The sequence below is a fragment of the Drosophila miranda genome (assembly GCF_003369915.1).
Source record: "Drosophila miranda strain MSH22 chromosome Y unlocalized genomic scaffold, D.miranda_PacBio2.1 Contig_Y48_pilon, whole genome shotgun sequence".
NCBI lineage: Eukaryota > Metazoa > Arthropoda > Insecta > Diptera > Drosophilidae > Drosophila > Drosophila miranda.
The window spans coordinates 1-19,619 of NW_022881634.1; the positions used below are offsets into that span (position 1 = coordinate 1).

Consider the following 19,619-nt stretch of genomic DNA (forward strand, 5'->3'; position numbering starts at 1 on the left):
GGAAACTGCACGCTACAGTCAGTGGAACCCCATGGCATCCCATATATACAAGGTATATCCCTACATCTGACTATAGAACCCAAACCCATACCTTTTCGCTTGATCAACCGATTGAGATCCTCGAATTTGAGTGCCGGCAACATTTCCTTCTCGGCAGCATCGACCCTTTCCCGATTGGTCACACAGTCCAGCTGGAGGGTTTCGCCACTGGATTGGCTTCGCAAGCGATCCATGGTTTCGGTGATGCGGTCACAAGTCTCGATAGGCTTGCGTTTGGCGCGTAGGACGCGCTCCTTTGGCAGAGCTGGTGCTGCTGGTGGATCGTCGTCTTGGGTCACGCACAAGGTGACTGTGTTTTGAGTGACTTTTGTCCTGGCTCCCTCGGCCTTGCTGCGGACTGCGGGCGTCCCGTTCTTTGGTTGGGGGCGTGCCAGCTTATTTGCTTTAGGAGGGCTGAGTGGGAGGAGCATGAGTGGAGTTCGCTGATGGATATATATGCTCTCACTACGGTGAGGCGCAAGGCGCAATACGAAGTATCTGTCTACCACAAGGATACGTTTACAATTACGGACACTGGTGGGGATACGGGGGATTAGTCAACGACAACCAAAGCAACGACAGAGGAGCGATTGGGTTAGGTGTATCTAAGTATCTCTAGCCTCTATATCTATAACTATATCTATCCCTTGGTACTCACTTATCACTGCGCACGGACGAGGTCGTGGAGGGGAGCGACATCAGGCTCTGCTTGGGGGCCGTCATGTCGCCGGCGTCCAGCAGATCCTCGTGGTTTCCGGAGTACTTGTTCCGGTTGATCGAGCGCTTCGTCCTATAATTATTCATTGCGAGTGGAAATTGAAACGGCAAACAGAAAAAATAATTGGAATAATAAATTGGTAGTGTCTGGGTTTGTGGCAAGTGTGTGACTAGTGTCAAACAAGAATACATATGTCGAAGGACATGTCATCGAAAACCAGGCTTACTTGAGATTGGGCGGCCTGTATGCTTCCTGGCGTCCAGCCGTTCCTTTGCTTTCGACGTCTCCTGGGTGTTGGTCAGCTTCATGGTGGCCTGAATCGCCTTCTCCTTGCACCACTCCACATGCCGGTCGAAGGCCTTCACGTTGAAGTTCCGCTCGCAGTGGGGACAGTGCTCGGAGGCCACACCTTGATGCGCTTGGCCAGCGAGCGATCGCAGGCTGGTACATGGTTTGGGTCGCCTGCGGGCGATGTTGCAGCACCTCCTGTTCCTGTTGCTGTGCCCCCTGCTCTACGCACGGAAGCTCGGGCCGTAGAGCGAACCAGCTCGGTTTGGGAGTTGCGACGAATGGGCAGAGGAGAGCCCACACTCTGAATATGCAACAGCATCCAGAAGAGAAAAAGAGAAAGAGAGAGAGAGAGAAGGAGTTGAGCGATGGCTCGATTGATTGGCAGATTGGAGCGACATCAGGCTCTGCTTGGGGGCCGTCATGTCGCCGGCGTCCAGCAGATCCTCGTGGTTTCCGGAGTACTTGTTCCGGTTGATCGAGCGCTTCGTCCTATAATTATTCATTGCGAGTGGAAATTGAAACGGCAAACAGAAAAAATAATTGGAATAATAAATTGGTAGTGTCTGGGTTTGTGGCAAGTGTGTGACTAGTGTCAAACAAGAATACATATGTCGAAGGACATGTCATCGAAAACCAGGCTTACTTGAGATTGGGCGGCCTGTATGCTTCCTGGCGTCCAGCCGTTCCTTTGCTTTCGACGTCTCCTGGGTGTTGGTCAGCTTCATGGTGGCCTGAATCGCCTTCTCCTTGCACCACTCCACATGCCGGTCGAAGGCCTTCACGTTGAAGTTCCGCTCGCAGTGGGGACAGTGCTCGGAGGCCACACCCTTGATGCGCTTGGCCAGCGAGCGATCGCAGGCTGGTACATGGTTTGGGTCGCCTGCGGGCGATGTTGCAGCACCTCCTGTTCCTGTTGCTGTGCCCCCTGCTCTACGCACGGAAGCTCGGGCCGTAGAGCGAACCAGCTCGGTTTGGGAGTTGCGACGAATGGGCAGAGGAGAGCCCACACTCTGAATATGCAACAGCATCCAGAAGAGAAAAAGAGAAAGAGAGAGAGAGAGAAGGAGTTGAGCGATGGCTCGATTGATTGGCAGATGTACTCACGTCTGTTGGTATTGTGGATCCCGTGCCTACGGGATCCCGACTCCCAGCGGTGGGGGTGTGAACTCCAGACACCTTCTCAGCATTGGGCAGGCCAAAGTTTTTGGGAAGGACATACGTGGAAAGTGCTGTGCCCTCGCGGTGCTGGCGCGAGGAATCAAAGGTATTGCGCTTCTTTGAGATCTTCTCGCAGACGACGACATGCTTGCGCAGGGCATTCAAGTTGAAGGTGCGGCTGCAGCACGGACAGGGCGTCAGATCGCTGGGGTTGATGGCCACTATCTCGGGCACGGGCAGCGGCAGTCCTCGGGTGAGCGGCGGCGAAGAGGGCTCCTCCTCCTGCCCGCATTCGGGCGCTTCCAACTCGGCCTCCGTGTTGAATGTGGCTGCGTGGTGCGGTTATATGGAAGTAGATAATGTAAGAAATCAATTCTGTTTCTGCGAGCACTTTGACAATGTTTTGTATATGCTGTATATTCACAAAATATGTATATATATGTAAATATATGTATGTATATTTTCGCGGTTGCAAGCCAATATTTCGATTTCGATTTTTAAATCATGGAGATATCAGTGATCGATAACTAAGCAGTGTTTACACCATTATTTAGTTTTAATTGTGAAAAAATCTTTCTCGGTTGTGTGTGGGCATTAAAAACTAATAATTAACATCACATTGTGGGGTAAGCAAAAAATACCATCAATTATGGCAGCTACTGCCAGACAGCGGCAATCCAATTACAATGCGAGGCCAGCGGAGCACCCACGACTGGCTGCCAGCAAAGATTACATCAATCAACGGCACGCATGAGACAAGGGGAGCAGAAATTTCCGCAACATCTTGGGAGTCTTCCCTCCTCCCCCTTCGCGGGACAGCTTCTCTCGTTTCAATTGAAATCAATGCAAAGCTTTATGTTACGCATTCTTTTCCCAAACCAGCAAAGAGCCGTTGCACACGACTGCTCTGGCCCGTGTCGGTGCTAATGACGCCCGCAGAATGCAACAGAATCAAATCCACTGCTGCATTATATGAATCCACTCATCCCACTTGAGATCTATAATAATAACAGCATCCCTGTCCAATGGGAGCCTGAGCAGATCTGACTGCATGGAGAGAATAGAGAATGGATGGCAATGATTCGGCCAAGTGATTTCAGATGGTCAAGAGTTTACTAGATCAAAAGTTTAAAGCCCTACAACTGAGTGATGAATGCAATTTTCAATAGACTATATATGTGTCTGTTCCTTCTTTCATAATCAAACGATTCCCTATCCACATCCATTCCATCCACTAGTCCGCGTCTAGTCGGTTCCAAGCATTTTCCATAGTCTTTCATGGGTCTTTTCGTTGCAGCTGTTGTCGGTCCGCTGTTGGGCAAGCTCTGTAAGCCACTTAAGACATCAGGCCCATAAATGTGTTGTTTTCTGATGTGCAATAAGGTAAAGCATAATACAAACGGTTTTCTCATTCCAGTTCTTGGCCACACTTTGAACTTCCAACTGTTTGACACTTGGCGATGCTTCCCATGAACCAAAACAGTGGGAACCTAATGAAAGGGCCCCGTCCTCTCTTAGTTCTCAGTAAATCATTCAGATTTTCAATTTCGCTTTCATTACGAGTATTTGGTCAAACGGGAGGTGACATCATTCGGAATTGATAAGAATACGAGTACTAGAAGGAGTCAATGAAAAGGTCGTCTTGGCATTGGATTCTTCGAAGCAGATTAAGCAGCTGTTCCAGCATTTACATTTTCCCCCCCACTTAGCGCTTTCACTTGGTCAATTTTGTAGAAACTAAAACGGTTCATTTAGCATTTGTGTATTAGTTGATAATTTGCAGTGAAAATTACTTGGCTTAATTGCTGGGGCTGTTGCTGTTTCTGATGGTTTGGCATGCAAATGATTGTTAGTTGGTTGGTTAGTGGACAACACGTCGATCTTATTGACAACAATCAGAATGCGTTGCAGTTGATTGTTATTGTTAGTTGCTGCTGCTGTTGTTGTTGCAGGTTCAGTGGGCGTTGCTGCGCCACACACTGGAGGTGTGTCCGACTCACTTGACTTGGCATTGGGCAGATTTTTCTTGCCTTTATTGCTGCTGCTGCTGCTGCCGTTGCTGTTGCGTTTGAGGGAAAACGTATTGCGGACGCGCGAAAATGTGGACAGCTGTTGCTGCTGATGCTGCTGTTGCTGTTGCGGCAGTGATTGTTGCGCCTCAATAAGCTGCAATGAGTTGAAAGAACTCTTCAGCGGCTGCTGTTCAAATACGTTAATGCTGCATTTCCACAGCCATTTCATTTTCGTTTTCGTTTTCCCTTTGATTGCAGAAATTTAGTTGAGCTTTTTCGCTGACCAGCAATCGTTGAGTTGCTGGTACTCCTCGTAGATGCCCCTACTGTGCCGCTTATTGATTTTGGCCAGTGGCTGAGGCTTCTGCGACTTTGATTTAAAGATCTTGTTCCACATTTCTTGCTCATCTTGCTCAAAATTTGAGTACGCGCGTCTCTGATGATTATTCACTTTCCGATACTTCGTTATTTTTAAAACACATTTCACATTTTCCGCGCTCCGCACCGTTTTCGCTCTTTCCAATTGGACTTCTTCTTGCGCCGGCGTCTGGTTCAATTTTGAGCGGCAGCAACATCGCCGCCATCCCGCCAGCAACATTAAGCTCTCGCAAGCAACAAGCTGCCCGCACAGTGGGCCTTTGGACCTTTTGGCGTTAAAAATCATACTGTGGACCATACTTATGCGGGCTATTTTGGATGTTTTTCCTTCGTAGTTGCGACACATAAATACGTACATATGTCGCTCTAAAACACAAATCGTAGATTGGTGAACTCTAAGTGTCCATATTACCTAAATTGAATTTTTAAAATCTCTGAAAGACTTATCATATGCGTGAATCTGAATATTATTCGTATTATCCAAGCGCTCATTGGATTTTTGATTTTGGCCACCTGATATCCACTGTGCGACGTGCCGGCAACATGTTGCCGTGCACATTTTGCATGGAATTAAAAATAGTTGCACTCCAGTTTTTGGCTTTAGCTGCGGTGTGGGTGGGTGGGTGTGGGTGTAGCTGCTACCAGCAACAAAGGCCACCATTCTTTTCCAACTTATTCCCTCAATTTCTGCTTTGGGTTGTCTGTTTCCCTTCTCTTGATATTCGCTTGGTGAGGTGTTGTGGTTTTGAGCAGATATTTGCCACAAAGAGATGAAATCATAATTTATGGTATATCTTGATCAATATAGCACATCATGTCAATACAGTTATGCCTATCTGTCTGTTGAAGGTTTAAAGCACTACATATGTATATCTTATAGCTGACATTGCGAGTTTATATACATATGTAAGAGTATCAACAGCTTCGGAATTCGTCTTTGGACTTCCTTTCTTGTTTGTCTTGTCTTTACGGCTGATTTATTTAAAGCCGTCGCCAACACTGCCGCGCCGTTTTCCGCCGCCAAATGTTGCTGAACCTTGGCTGCTTAGACCGTCATTCATTCCACTCTGAAATCGGGCAGAATGACTGCAATTCCCCCATTTGAATATATTCGAATTTCTAAATTGAAGTAGTCTTTGGCGCAACTTCCTTTCGGGCCATCAGTCAATCAGCCTAAAGACTAGACATCAAAGTGGATCGTTTCCTGGCCAGTGGAATTGGGTCCACGACTGGTACTGGGTGTAGTAAGTATGTACTTGCATAAGTTGCATAAGTGCGCCAAAAAAGGTAACCGCCATCGGAGTTGCATGTGACAACGGCAGCAGCAACATTGTGCGAGCTCAGCAACATTTGGTGTTGCAGCGGATTACATAAATAAACAGCTGGGAGGGAGTTGGAGGCGACACATTTGGCTGAACTGATGAGACAGAACTCTTTAGAGAGTCTATTAGGTAGCTCATGAAATTTGCCGCAGATATATAAAAAAGATATAGTCAGTAGTAGTCGTTGGAGAGGCGCCCGGGTTGTGGCGGCATCGTTTGTGGTCGCCACGCGTCTCGACTCTGACTTGCCCTCAACATCCTGATAATCTCTTATAATTGTCACGCTCTGAGAGCACAGCCGAAAATAGAAGATATGTTGCAGTTGCATATACATATGGTTCATACATATGTACATACATGTGCACGATGCATCTATCTCGCTCTACCGATTTTCACGCTTTTCACGGCAGAGCCCTCGGACAAAAAAAGGGGCGCGTGCGTATAAATAGTCATCTCGAATCTAGATGATGTGTTGTATGGATGGCAAGACATGACACAAGCACAAAAACAAGGCAAAAAAAAGTGAACTTAAAATTTAATATTTCCTATGCACTGAAAGAAATTAGGAGGAAAAATGTAAGAAACCTGACAGGAAGTCCAACAAACCTATCATTCTTTAATATGATATTGTACTGAAAAGCATTCTGATTTAAGAATTCTTTTGTACTTCGAACCATGTAGTTTATATTATACGTGGTATTATATACTCCAAGCTAATATATTTACAGATAAAATTATAGAGCAACCCAATACCTTATCCATTCAGAATTAACCTCAGGTGAACTCTAGAAGTTCCCACTTCTGTCTTCTCTTTGAGAGCACTTCCTTTCTTATGATGGAATCTTCTAAATATATTGCGCTAGTGTATCAGAATCGAATTAGACTTCCGAATGGTACTATGAGTGACATTTAGATGGCCCCTCTCTATAGCTCTTATAGCTTCTCCCCATCCTCTCTCTCTTCACATATCAACAACATCGGTGCGTCGTATTTTCCACTAATTAAGTTCTATTTCTTCCAGTCGTCTCCACTCCACTCCCATCCGTCGCTCCCTCCTCTGCTGTAGTGAAATCATTTCAGTTCATTGGCGCGATTTGTGGTCGGTGGTGAAGCCAAACGATTAGCGAATCGATTTGTGAGTGGCCCACAACCAATTGAATGTTGAGCGAAATTGAATTAGATCATTTATAGTAGATTGAAATCAATTAAAACATATCTTTTAGGGGTATGTCATGAATCACTACGAGCCTGGAGTATTTTTTTCCAGTCAAAAGAAGAAAATAGAGGACTGCCGTTCCTCTACAACGAAATACAAACATTGCTCATTACTTAAAAAACGTTAGTTTAGTTGTTTAAATAAATCGCTTGAATCAAAAACGTAGTAGTTTTTCATCCAAAAATATCAGCAAACTTGAAGCACAGCAACACTGACCGTAGCGTAGTTTCAAAGCTTAAGCAAAAGCTTTATTTTGCACTCGACGGCTAGCTTTTAGCCGTTGCCGCTTAAAGGAAACTTCGCGCATTACTCGTAAATTCGTACTTTAATTCGAAAATAATATAAAATTAAGAAACAGCTATCCGTCAATGACAAATTTGCTGATCGAAGAACTCATCTCATCCTAACAAGAGAGTGACTTTGCGATTTCGGCTGGAACACAGTAAATGTTTTGAAAACTGGTTTCGAGCCAGACAATGAAATTCATCTACATATATATAAATTGCGTTTTGCACAAACTGGTTGGATATTTGACTTTGGAATTCATTCTATAAAATAAGCATTGTGTTCGGGCTTTGCTTTGCCACTAAATGTGGTTCAATGTCAAGGAAATTCCATGGCAGACAGAGAGGCAGAAAAGGAGGAAACTCAAGTGTGGGCTGCTGGCACATTAAGCCGAGGGAAGTGGGTCATATGCCCCCACTGGAGACCATTTAGGCCATATATGCAGATGGGCCATTACAATCTAAATCAGTCAGACAGCCAACCAGGCAGCTGGAGAGTGACAATGGAATACTCGTAGTTTTTGCTCGTACGAATATTTATTATTTATTATCGGAAACTTGTAAAAACTGGCACGCAAAGCCTCCCGACGTGACCGACATGGCTAAGGCGGAACGCCCGATTTATGTCAAGCTGCGAATATATTTATCTGCCCTATGAATATAGCATATAAGTCGAGCCTAGTTTTATTACTTTTTCGTTTCAATTGCAGCTCGAATTCTATTTAATTCTGCTTTGTCTTTGTTTTGTGGCTGATTTTTGCCAAAAGTTAAGCTGACATTCCTGTTTTGGGTTTTTTTAATTTAATTAAAATTGATTTAGTTTAGTTGACGCTGCTGACTGCAAATGGAAATTGACAAGAATATGTCAGTGTCTCTTGTCTGTTGCTTGGCTTCTTTTTATACCCGATACTCAAAAAGTAGTATTGGGGTATATTAGATTTGTGGTAAAAGTGGAGGTGTGTAACGTCCAGAAGGAATCGTTTCCGACCCCATAAAGTATATATATTCTTGATCAGCATCAATAGCCGAATCGATTGAGCCATGTCTGTCTGTCCGTCTGTCCGTCTGTCCGTCCGTCCGTCTGTCCGTCTGTCCGTCCCCTTCAGCGCCTAGTGCTCAAAGACTATAAGAGCTAGAGCAACGATGTTTTGTATCCAGACTTCTGTGATATGTCACTGCTACAAAAATATTTCAAAACTTTGCCCCGCCCACTTCCGCCCCCACAAAGGACGAAAATCTGTGGCATCCACAATTTTAAAGATATGAGAAAACCAAAAACGCAGAATCGTAGAGGATGACTATATGTTCTAGAATGTAAGATCTCAACCAGATCGTATAATTATTATAGCCAGAATCAAGAAAACAATTTCATTCTTTCTCGCTCTGTCTCTCTCTAACACACAGGTTTCATGGTCGGTTTTGTCAATTGCAAAATATGAGTTCAAGGATCTCAGAACCTATAAGAGCCATAGCAACCAAATTTGGAATCCACACTCCTGTGATATCGGACCTTGACCGTTTTGTGTCCAAATTTCGCCACACCCCGTTCCGCCCCCGCAAAGGACGAAAATCTGGGGCATCCACAAATCTCAGAGACTATTAAGGCTGGAGTAACCAAATTTGGTATCCGCACTTCTGTTAGATCTCACTACAAAACGTATATCTCAGAATTTCGCCCCACCCCCTTCCGCCCCCACAAAGGACGAAAATCTGTTGCATCCACAATATTGCACATTCGAGAAAACTAAAAACGCAGAATCATAGATAATGACCATATCTATCAGATTGCTGAATCTGGGTCAGATCGGATCATTTTTGTAGCCAAAAGGAACAAATCAATTTGCAGTGGCTACGCAGCCCCCGACGTCACGCTCAGACTGATTTTCTGTCTCTCTCGCACGCACTCTTTGTCGTGTCGTTTAATATTAGCGGCGTCTGCCGGAGGAGAGTTATACTGACTTAGTATCGGGTATAACCGTAGAGTTGCGGTCTCCGCAGCAACTCACAACGTTCCCCCTCGTTATTTGTTATGGATATGCCCAAAGGAATCGACTGGGTCCACAGATAAAGGCGATTCGAGGGCTTGAGTACTTAGAAAGGGTATGCTTAGGAGACTTGATAGATATTCCACTTTTCCAGTATTTGCATAGAATGTGCATTAGAAAATCAAATGCTAATGGTGTTAACCAATCAATGTGAACATTGACTTTCAATTGTATCAATTAAAGTTGTTATACCCGATACTCAAAATGAGTATTGGGGTATATTAGATTTGTGGTAAAAGTGGATGTGTGTAACGTCCAGAAGGAATCGTTTCCGACCCCATAAAGTATATATATTCTTGATCAGCATCAATAGCCGAGTCGATTGAGCCCTGTCTGTCTGTCCGTCTGTCCGTCCGTCCGTCCGTCCCCTTCAGCGCCTATTGCTCAAAGACTATAAGAGCTAGATTAACGATGTTTTGGATCCAGACTTCTGTGATACGTCACTGAAACAAAAATATTTCAAAACTTCGCCCCGCCCACTTCCGCCCCCACAAAGGACGAAAATCTGTGGCATCCACATTTTTAAAGATACGATAAACCCAAAAACGCAGAATTGGTGAGGATGACCATATCTTCTACGGTGCAAAATCTGAACCAGATCGAATAATGATTATAGCCAGAATCAAGAAAACAATTTCATTCTTTCTCGCTCTGTCTCTCTCTAACACACAGGTTTCATGGTCGGTTTTGTCAATTGCAAAATATGAGTTTCAAGGATCTCAGAACCTATAAGAGCCATAGCAACCAAATTTGGTATCCACACTCCTGTGATATCGGACTTGACCGTTTTGTGTCCAAATTTCGCCACACCCCGTTCCGCCCCGCAAAGGACGAAAATCTGGGACATCCACAAATCTCAGAGACTATTAAGGCTAGAGTAACCAAATTTGGTATCCGCACTTCTGTTAGATCTCACTATAAAACGTATATCTCAGAATTTCGCCCCACCCCTTCCGCCCCACAAAAGACGAAAATCATTTGCATCCACAATATTGCACATTCGAGAAAACTAAAAACGCAGAATCATAGATAATGACCATATCTATCAGATTGCTGAAGCTGGATCAGATCGGATCATTTTTGTAGCCAAAAGCAAGAAATCAATTTTCAGTGGCTACGCAGCGCCCGACGTCACGCTCAGACTGATTTTCTGTCTCTCTCGCACGCACTCTTTGTCGTGTCGTTTAATATTAGCGGCGTCTGCCGGAGGAGAGTTATACTGACTTAGTATCGGGTATAACCGTAGAGTTGCGGTGTCCGCAGCAACTCACAACGTTCCCCCTCGTTTTTCATTGCATTGTCGGGCAATTTGTCAGCATACTTCCCCTTCCCCCCACAAACCGCACAATTAACGCGAACATGATCCATTCACAGTACCCGAAACCGATTAACCGCAGTTCCCACCTGTTAGATCATCATTATGAGGGGGGAGATCATTATGGGTAGATGTATTATAATTGAGGCAACAGGCTTTCGCTGGATCCGTTGAAGAAGAAAGCCATAAAGAGCAGCACCCATAGCCAGACCCGTAGCCGTACTCGAACAGGTTGAAGTCACACTTTGGAGACTCTGCTTTGTTCCCAGTGCTGATGTCATTCGGTAATCATCTAAGCCCCGTCCCGTCGCACGGGGTTTGCTTAGAACTCGACAGCACGTCACTCGACTCGAGAGTCGAGAGTAGAGTCGACTAGTCGTGCGAAGGTTACACACAGAATCTTGAGACGAAACGAAAAACACTTTCAGAGGCGTGTTCTGTTCCGTTCGCCGGATCTCAATTTCAAATCAGAGAACGGACGCGACTGTGTCAATAAGTATTTGTCTGTACACCGCCCGTGTTTGATGTTAATTGCAGCTCTACCCATGCATACATGTATCCCCTAAATAGTATCTGTGTGCATATCTGTAGCCTTATGCAAATCTCTTGCTGAAAGCAATAGAAAAGCATTTGCCAGCCTGCCTCTTATTGGGCTTTTTGGAGCGTTGCAAATATGCATAGAAAATATTTACCAACTGTGAAATATGTTGCGTTTTTTTTGTTTTGTGGACGGAGCGGGAAGGAAACCCCACAGAAACTAAAGAAAAAGAAAAACTGATGATTGCTTGATTGGTATTTATTGCTGGAACTGTCAGAGATTGCGATTTGAAATATGTTATTAAAGATACAGATAGTTATTTCATATATGTATCCATATTTTGTACATAATTTCCTCTCTGTATTCTATTATTATGATTATCTCTAGATCTGCATTCAAGTTTTAAATTTTTAACAAATTTCCATTGGGGAAAACTGCCAATTACTCGCCTCTACTTTGTTGATCTTCTCTACCAGGGCTAACCACATTCCATGCCAACTCATGCTGCCACATGTTTCGACTGCGTCGCCTCGCGAAATTCCAAAAGATAATTAACGTCAAAGTTAACGAGTCCAAGCCATTTGGCTTGGGTACAGTAAACACCCCCACACTGACTCCCAATCCCTTGCCCCCATAAGCAAATCAGTTTCTTAGCCTCGATCTGCAATTAGCACACAAATGGCGACCGAGGAGCCGGCAATGAAATGGCGAAATGCCGGGCCGAAAGGAGTTTCCTCGGGCCACTGTGTATCGATTAAACACCCTGAAGGGAGGAGCGAAAGTTCTCGGAAAACATGGCTATAAATGGTATAATGACGCCAGACATTAAAGCCGCACCCAGCTGGCCAGTCGGCGGTGGATGTAATATCCTTTGGCCTGGGGACTGGGGGTTGCCCCGGGTTGTTGTTGTTTGTGCTTCCGTTGTTTTCTGTTGTTGTGCGGCAAACAACTTTGAGTGGACTTGTTGTGCCCGGCTGGGGCAGCGGTGGCCATGGAGCGATTCCATCCATATGTGGATCCAGTTGGGTTGCCATGTGTTGTCCCTACTCCTTTTATCTGACCAAATACATCTGATCCTGCAGGGAAGCACCCACTGATTGCCTCCTTGCATGCCAACGGTGACCAAACAACCAACCCAAACGAGAGCCTACCAAAGCCAAAAACTAGAGCAAGACTTCCATATACCCCACAAATATATGGTATGTGTGTCCCTGGCCATGTCTTATCGGAAAGATAAAAAAAATGCATGGTAGTAGGCTAAAATCAAAAGAGAAACTGAGCGACCGGAGAACCTTATCTCTACGCTGGGCTCTGTCCGAGCCTATCAAGATGCAAACAAAATACCAACGCGGATGAGGTATGGGAATTAGCCTAGGAATGGGAATCTCTATATGAGTGCTTGATAAATACATTTTGCGCATTAATTTAATATTTTGTTTCCAATACCTGCGCTATATTTATTCGACTCTGGGGATGATAAGGCAAATTCAAGGTGGAGATATGTCTGGAGAAAGAATAAACGATGATAAGTTGAGGCTAAGATGTATGGGTATAAAGAGAATGGAAAGTTGAACAAATAGTGAATGAAAAAAGAGGTAAATAAATAGAAAAGAGCACTAGAGCACTAGAATAAATAGAAGCTACAGAGATATCCGATATCTTTAAGACAAGGTTTTCTTAAGTGGTTGAACCTTTGCGTGAACAACACAACGTTCACAGTGTTCTCGACTGCCAAACCGATCGTAAATAAAGCTTTATGCAGATGTCATTTCCGGGCGGACACTTCACCCACCTGTTTGTGGATGAGGCCGGCCAGACGACCGAGCCGGAAACGTTGATGCCCGCGGCTCTGCTATCCAAGGATCGGGGTCGGGTCATCCTGGCCGGTGATTAGCACCAGCTGCGCACAATGAAATCCAACATCTACATTTCGGGTGCGGTCAGGAACGCGTCCGTTTGGAAGATGTTGGGACGACAGCGGCAACGAGATGCCGACACCGGTTGCAATGTCAACGACGGGCAGAGTTCCAAATTAATTTATGACATTAATTTACGAGACAGCGCGAGAATGGCACTCCAAATCCAAATTGAGTGGTAGTGGTCGGTTTTTGCCCTGGGTCTGGGTCTTGCCCTGGGCCTGGGCCTGGTTTGGGGTCGGACCTTCTCCTGTGTGTTCCTACGGCAGTTCTAGATCCGTGCTACTGATAAGGCATTCGAGAGGCGGATGCGCTCGTTCGGCTTCTCTGCTTTGCTCTTTACTGCCGGGCAATCCCAAACGAATGTTAGTTTTTGTTAGTTTCTTTCTCTGTTTTTTGTCGTTGTTCTGTTGCTGCTGCTCCTGCTGCTGCTGTTGTTGTAGATTGATAACAAAACAAGAAGCTGCTCTGGCGGCTCGATCCCGATGGGTCTGTACGTCTTGTGGAGCAGGCCCCGAAGCAATGTTTAGCCGCAAAATGAATTCAACCAAAAAGAAAACCGCGTTCCGCGGCCGGAACAGTTTTAAAGTGTGGTGCCGCTTATGCGAAGCGACGAAATAAAACTCGACTCGGAATCGAATCAGACTCGACTCGAAAACTCAAACCGGTGCGGTGCGGTCACAGCTCACAGCACAGCTAACTCGCGCGAATACAAAATATACAACCAGTCAACGGAGCTGCGTAACTGGGAATGTTTGTTCAATTCATGGCTATAATTGTGACTAAATAATTGGCTATTAATATAGCTATTTAACTTATCAACAAATTCCAATGCGAAATGAGCTTCAAACTTACCTTGGGGCGGACGAGTATTCCTTTGGAAGAGTTGCTGGCGCTCTAAGTAATTGAAAATCCTCAAAGTCCGGTCAATGGAGCTCCCCCTTGAGATGGATTAAAGCCCTCTCATATCATATATCATATCATAATCACCCATACACACAGACACTCGCACTCACACAGGTAGAACGGAAAAGTGGGATCAACCTTCTGGGCGCCACTTTCCCCCTTCCGCTTTCGATAAACTGCTGGCCCCAACAATGAGGAAACTTTTACTTATTTATGCAATTTTTAAAAGAAATCAGGTTTTATTTTTTCTCAAAAAAATATTTATTGTCTTATTTAATTTTTTTGTTTGCTGCACACACGCGACGACAACGACAGCGACGACGGCGACTCCAACGTCTCGGCGATTCAACGAGCGCACAACGAATGAGCCGCTCCGCGTCTCTGAGGCCATTGGGTGCTCTCTGCCTCTGCCCGGCTCTCTGCTCCGCCCTCGCTCAGCTGCGCGTCGTCGTCGCTGGGGCCCCGTTCAGAGCTGCGTCACTACGAAGTGAACTTTTTTTGCAACCCGGTTTGAGCCGAATTTGTTGGGGCCATAATGCGAGCCCATAAGGCCTGCAGGGAAGACAGAGGATTGCAGGGCAGAAGGTGGGGTAGCAGGGTGTCAGCGTGGGCATCTTGTTAATGAGACAGGTTTCGCCTTTGTTGCAGTCCAAAATGAATGCTTCAATTGATCTCCACCTCCGCCGAATGGCACTTGTTGCTCGCTTTTTGGCTATTTTTAATTTTTTCGAAATTTCTCCTGAAAAAATGACACTTGACGCGTGTGCACGGGATTCTGGCTGGCAGTCGTTTAGATAAATGTTTCCGCTACTGAAATTTATTTGAAACAATTTGAACAGAGCCCGAGAAAACCGGCATAAATTACACAAAGGAAATGGGCGTGTCAGGTGGGCAACAGCTAAATTAAAACGCCGACGCGTGGCAAAGCGTCTGACAGATCGCACCAGATCGGGTCAGATCCGATCAGACCGGAATGCAGGGGCCCACGCTGAAGCAATTACGAGTATGGTTAATTGTTTGGGGAACAAATGTACACGACAATCGAAGAAAAAGGCAACAAATTGATCAAGAATCGAGAGAATTGAGATCAATTCTTAATAGACTGATGAGTATACAAAACGTACTATACTTATATTTTTCTAACACTTTACACAGAACAATCACTTTAATAAAATAGCTCTTTGAGGAAAGACTGCCTCCGGTTGGTAGGATTATATCGTAGATAGAATCAACTTTGTTGACGACGCTTTTTGTACCCTCGATTACAGCTCTAATTGCAGGTATATATAAATATTGCTTGGATAACACGGAGTTCTAGGTGGTTCTAAAAACAGTAGCACTGCAGATGAAATGCTTGCATGGGTGGGAGCTGTAGGAAGAGTAGCTGAGGCAGATGCGTACTTCTGGCTGGGCGTGTAGTACATGGAGTGCAGGAAGAGGCGGGTCACCTCGCCAAATACCGAGCGGTCGGGTATGCTCTGGGCCATGCCGTACAGGGCCATCTTTCCGACCACGGGCTGGCCAGGATCCTTCATGATCTCCGCCGTGCAGCTGCGAACGTCGGCAATGAATTTGTCTGCCACTCCGGCCTGGGTGTGCATGTCCGTGACGCAGATGTGGATACTGGTAGACAGAATACCAAATTTTAAGCATGGTTAACTATGGTTTTAATAGATCTATCATACCCAGAGGGGAACTGCAGGGCATTCAGGTTCCAGCCGAGCTTGCAGAGCGAGTCCGACAGTCGGAAGATATCAAACACATTCGATCCAAAGGCAATGACGGAAGTGGCTGGCTTGCCAAACACAAACAGGCCATCGATGTCGCGAACACTGTGGAGTTTCGATAAGGTCAGCCGTAGTCCAAGTGCATTCGTACCCAGTCTTACCCCCTCTCAATGTAGCGAGCCGTGTCTACAATGCGCTTGGTAGCCTCCAAATAGCCATCGTAGCCGAAGCTCATCATGGTGGCCCAGCAGGCGGCGATGATGCCTCCGGCACGGGAACCATTTACAGTGGGTGAGCCGTAGACGCCGCCTGGCCATTCGGTGGTCACTGTGAACTGGTGATCCTTGAACTTCTTCTCAGAGTACAGGATCACCGACGATCCCTTTGGAGCAAATCCGTATTTGTGCGTGTCGGCAGAGATGCTGGTTACGCCCTTAACGTCAAAGTCAAAGGGACGCAGCTTGTAGTCGGCATTGCGGACCAGTGCCACCACAAAGCTCCCCAGGCAGGCGTCTACGTGGACGGGAATGTCGTACTTTACGCCCAGAGCGGCGATGGCTTCGATGTCGTCGATAGTGCTGTAGGGGAAATTGGGAGCAGAGCCAACCAGCTGGAGCGGCATAAGGCTAGAATTAGTGGGGATAAATTGGGGAAACATGGGTCAATCCTCACCAGAATGGTGTTCCTATTGATGGCACGCTTGAACTTCTTCATGTCGACCTCGAAGGTCTCCGGATCGACGTCCACAGATCTCACATGGATGTTGAAGTATTGGCCACCCTTGTCGAAGGCCGCATGCGCGGTGCGTGGCACGACTATGTTCGGCCTGGTGATTCCCTTGTACTCGCGAGCGTAGTCCCGGTATGCCTTCATGGCCATCACAATGGACTCGGTGCCGCCGGTTGTCATGGTGCCGCAGCTGTCGTTGCTTCCATGGAACAGATTGCAGGCCATACGCACCACCTCGGCCTCCATTTTGCAGACGCCCGGGAAGAGGTCCGCATGGAGGGGATTCGTGTACGACGCCTTGCCATACACCTCCGTCACGAGCTGCACCAGCTCCGGGTTGTAGCCGTACACGGCACCGGAGACGCGACCGTCGCGCCATTCGTAGTGACCTGTCTTTAGATGGTCGTCCACCAGCTTCAGGATCACCTCCTTGCTCAGACCCTTCTCGGGCAGCGTCACCGTGTATGTGAGGTGTGCGTTGCTCTCCTTGATCGCCGATTCGAAGTCATTGTTGGCCTTGGTAAGCTCCGCCTCCACCTGTCGCCGAACTGCGGGTATTTTCTTGGCGATCCTGAAGAACTGCCGCCTGCCACGCGTGTAGAGACCTGCAACAAACAAAGCGATGGAGGAATGATCGCCTGATCAACTAATTTCAATATTCCCCTATCGAATAACCTAATGCATGCTTATCTAAAGGCGTATCGAACCATGAAATAAAATGATGAATCATTTTATAATGAGAATGTGTCGATCGGTAGTCGCTGGAACACGATAGCATATCGTGGAAGCCAGACAGGTCTTGTGGAAGTTGCCGAACGGAAAGGAACTTTTTCCAAGAATTCGGGTTCCAACTGGTTGCTTTAGAAAACCGATTGTAATTCCAATTTTGGAATTCGTAGAACGTTTTCCATTTAGGGGATTAGTCATAAGAAATCTCTTGTGCTTCCAAACAGGTGCCACCTGACTGATAAAGGAGCTACAAGGGAGAGCCCATTGAAAACTAAATTCCAACTAGCGGATTAGCGGATATTCTTATCGAAGCCAGAAGCTATGCCGTTTGGCTATATATAAATTGTTGTGTATATATAAATTTGGTTTCTAATCTATTGTAATCTGTTCCCAGATTAAACGCAAAAGTTCAGGAAGGGCACACAACGGGTGCATGGCACTCGAACTCTATTATATAAGGCACAAAGTACATAGTACATGGGTATACATAAGTACCGATTTCGATTTCTTGAGTCAAACACAAAAATGGGCCGGCTAGGCTGGGTATTTACTTGGTGGGCTGCGTAGGAAAGTGCAAGCCGTGGCAGATAAGATTGTTTGATGGATTATAATTTATGACGCCGCCGACAACGGCGTGAAAGGAATCGACAGACACTAGGTGGCCTGACTTTTGCCTACGAGTGCCTACTTATAGATAGTGATGTATTTTGAGAAGACCTCTCTCTCAGTGGAAACTCACTTTCATTCTGACAGACAAACGTCCAGAGCCAGACACCGCCGAGCACTGTGGTGGCGGTGATGGTGGCCACCTGCCAGGGCTCCCGGGCACCGAAGGCGCGATTGATGCCCTCGGTGACGGGCTTTAAGCAATCTTGCCGGAAAACGGGCGCATCTTTCCGCTGCTGAAATGAGAATCGGTTATGGATTTTGCGTTCCGGAGAGTAAGAGCCAAACACTGCCGCACGCGCACGCCTCTGGCAAATAACTGATTCGAAGCGTGAATGTGGGCTACAAAGTGGTCGACTAAACGCTGATAAAGGTCTGGGCATGTAGTATCTCTCGAATTTAGTTGATACGATACGCCACTATGCTATATTATTGCACCAGCTGATGCAGGCACGCAATGAAAACAAAGGCTCGGCTAAGTGTTTGATGAGGCGGCTGGTGCGTTGTCGGTTACTCACCTCTGTAATCTGTAATCAGGCTTGTTATAATGCAATTAACTTTATCGTTGTTTTCGCAACAAAGGTTTACAATTGAAAAAAAAGGAAATCAACTGTGTAAACAAATGGATTTTCCTTTTGCCCGCGCGTTCACCGCTGTTTACCAGAAAAAATCGTTGGAGAGAAAACTTACACGGTTACTACACATTTACTACTCACTTTCCACATAATGGAAGAAAAAAGAGGGTGTGGACAACGGCTAGAACGGCCTAGAAAATCCAACGGATTAAGGTAAAATCCATCCCATTGGCCCAATATACCTTGAAGAAACAAAGCCGATTGTCCTCACACGAGAGGTGCATTTCCTACGAACCTTGCAATTTGCATTGGCTGTTTTTGCCTGTTGTCCATACCCTTTTTTATAGACCATTCAAAATTACGGCTAATTTTTTCGTTGCAGGAGAGCTGCAGTGTGACCGTCTGACCCACAGAAATACTGCAAACATACCAATGAAAAAAATGAACTTAGCGCCCGTGAGCCTCATTTATTTCAATTGGATAACAATTTGAGTTAAACCGCTGAAAATATTACCAATAATAGTACAAATAATTACTCTTGTGGGTCCACCCCATCCTTAATTTGTTCATATAAAAAACCACGATATCTTGCTATGATCCGCCTCTTTGCCACCCTGGCCTATCATTCCCAGCTAGCTCACGGGGAAGTCAGGGGTGTTTCCGACCCGATAAGCCAGGGGACGGATTGAACAAAACAAAAACATACAAAAAAACAAATCTAATTTATAGGACAGACTTGTCCTCTTTTGTTCCAGTCCCACCTGAACGATAGGTGGCCAGGGCTGAGGGCGACGCGCCATCTAGCGGAAGTCCAGGGAGGCTCGATGGTGTATGGGGACATCGGGGGAGCTGGAGCCGTCACTGGGGAAATTGGAAATTTTGTGCTTAAAACAGAAAGTTTGAAGTGAGTACAGAAAAGGCGGGCGATAAAATAGGTTGTAATGCAGAAAATTTTACAAACAGCCGGCAAGGAATATTAGCCACCAGAACCGGGCCAGAAGGTTTCCTGGAGAGGGACACTGGAGTTCGAGAAAGTCGACTGCAGAGAAGAAGAC

At 45.9% G+C, this 19,619-nt stretch overlaps 3 protein-coding genes and 1 long non-coding RNA gene across 4 annotated transcripts; all 4 read right to left on the reverse strand.

Moving 5' to 3' along the window:
* Nucleotides 1–11: 11 nt before the first annotated feature.
* Nucleotides 12–947, reverse strand: LOC117194895 (the record flags this gene model as incomplete). Its single annotated transcript, XM_033399358.1, has 2 exons — nucleotides 698–947; nucleotides 12–453 (listed from the first exon to the last, which is right to left on the reverse strand). Coding segments are annotated over exons 1-2 (588 nt in total), but the record flags the coding sequence as incomplete, so codon positions are not given.
* A 222-nt stretch (nucleotides 948–1,169) lies between these two features.
* On the reverse strand, nucleotides 1,170–4,615 carry LOC117185967 (zinc finger C2HC domain-containing protein 1A-like). Its single transcript, XM_033399356.1, has 5 exons — nucleotides 4,503–4,615; nucleotides 4,207–4,424; nucleotides 2,153–2,535; nucleotides 1,692–2,058; nucleotides 1,170–1,537 (listed from the first exon to the last, which is right to left on the reverse strand). Exons 1-5 carry the CDS (start codon nucleotides 4,613–4,615, stop codon nucleotides 1,467–1,469), a joined length of 1,152 nt encoding a protein of 383 aa, XP_033255247.1. The 3' UTR covers nucleotides 1,170–1,466.
* LOC117194894 lies at nucleotides 3,071–4,092 on the reverse strand. The gene is made up of 2 exons (XR_004474935.1): nucleotides 4,000–4,092; nucleotides 3,071–3,943 (listed from the first exon to the last, which is right to left on the reverse strand). It is a non-coding gene; the product is annotated as an uncharacterized LOC117194894 (long non-coding RNA).
* Nucleotides 4,616–15,250: 10,635 nt separating the features above from the next.
* On the reverse strand, nucleotides 15,251–18,657 carry LOC108160415 (sphingosine-1-phosphate lyase). The gene is given in 7 exon segments (XM_017294411.2): nucleotides 15,251–15,761; nucleotides 15,824–15,970; nucleotides 16,027–16,475; nucleotides 16,538–17,199; nucleotides 18,063–18,197; nucleotides 18,200–18,225; nucleotides 18,508–18,657. Coding segments are annotated over 6 exon segments (1,770 nt in total). The 5' UTR covers nucleotides 18,216–18,225; nucleotides 18,508–18,657; the 3' UTR covers nucleotides 15,251–15,400.
* Nucleotides 18,658–19,619: the final 962 nt, after the last annotated feature.

Coding starts and splice junctions, on each gene's coding strand:
- LOC117185967 (XM_033399356.1), bottom strand. CDS start 4,615: ATGTGGAACAAGATCTTTAAATCAAAGTCGCAGAAGCCTCAGCCACTG. Junction 2,536..4,206: donor TCTGCCCAATGCCAAGTCAA/GTGAGTCGGACA, acceptor CGCACCACGCAG/CCACATTCAACACGGAGGCC. Junction 2,059..2,152: donor GATCCACAATACCAACAGAC/GTGAGTACATCT, acceptor TTGCATATTCAG/AGTGTGGGCTCTCCTCTGCC.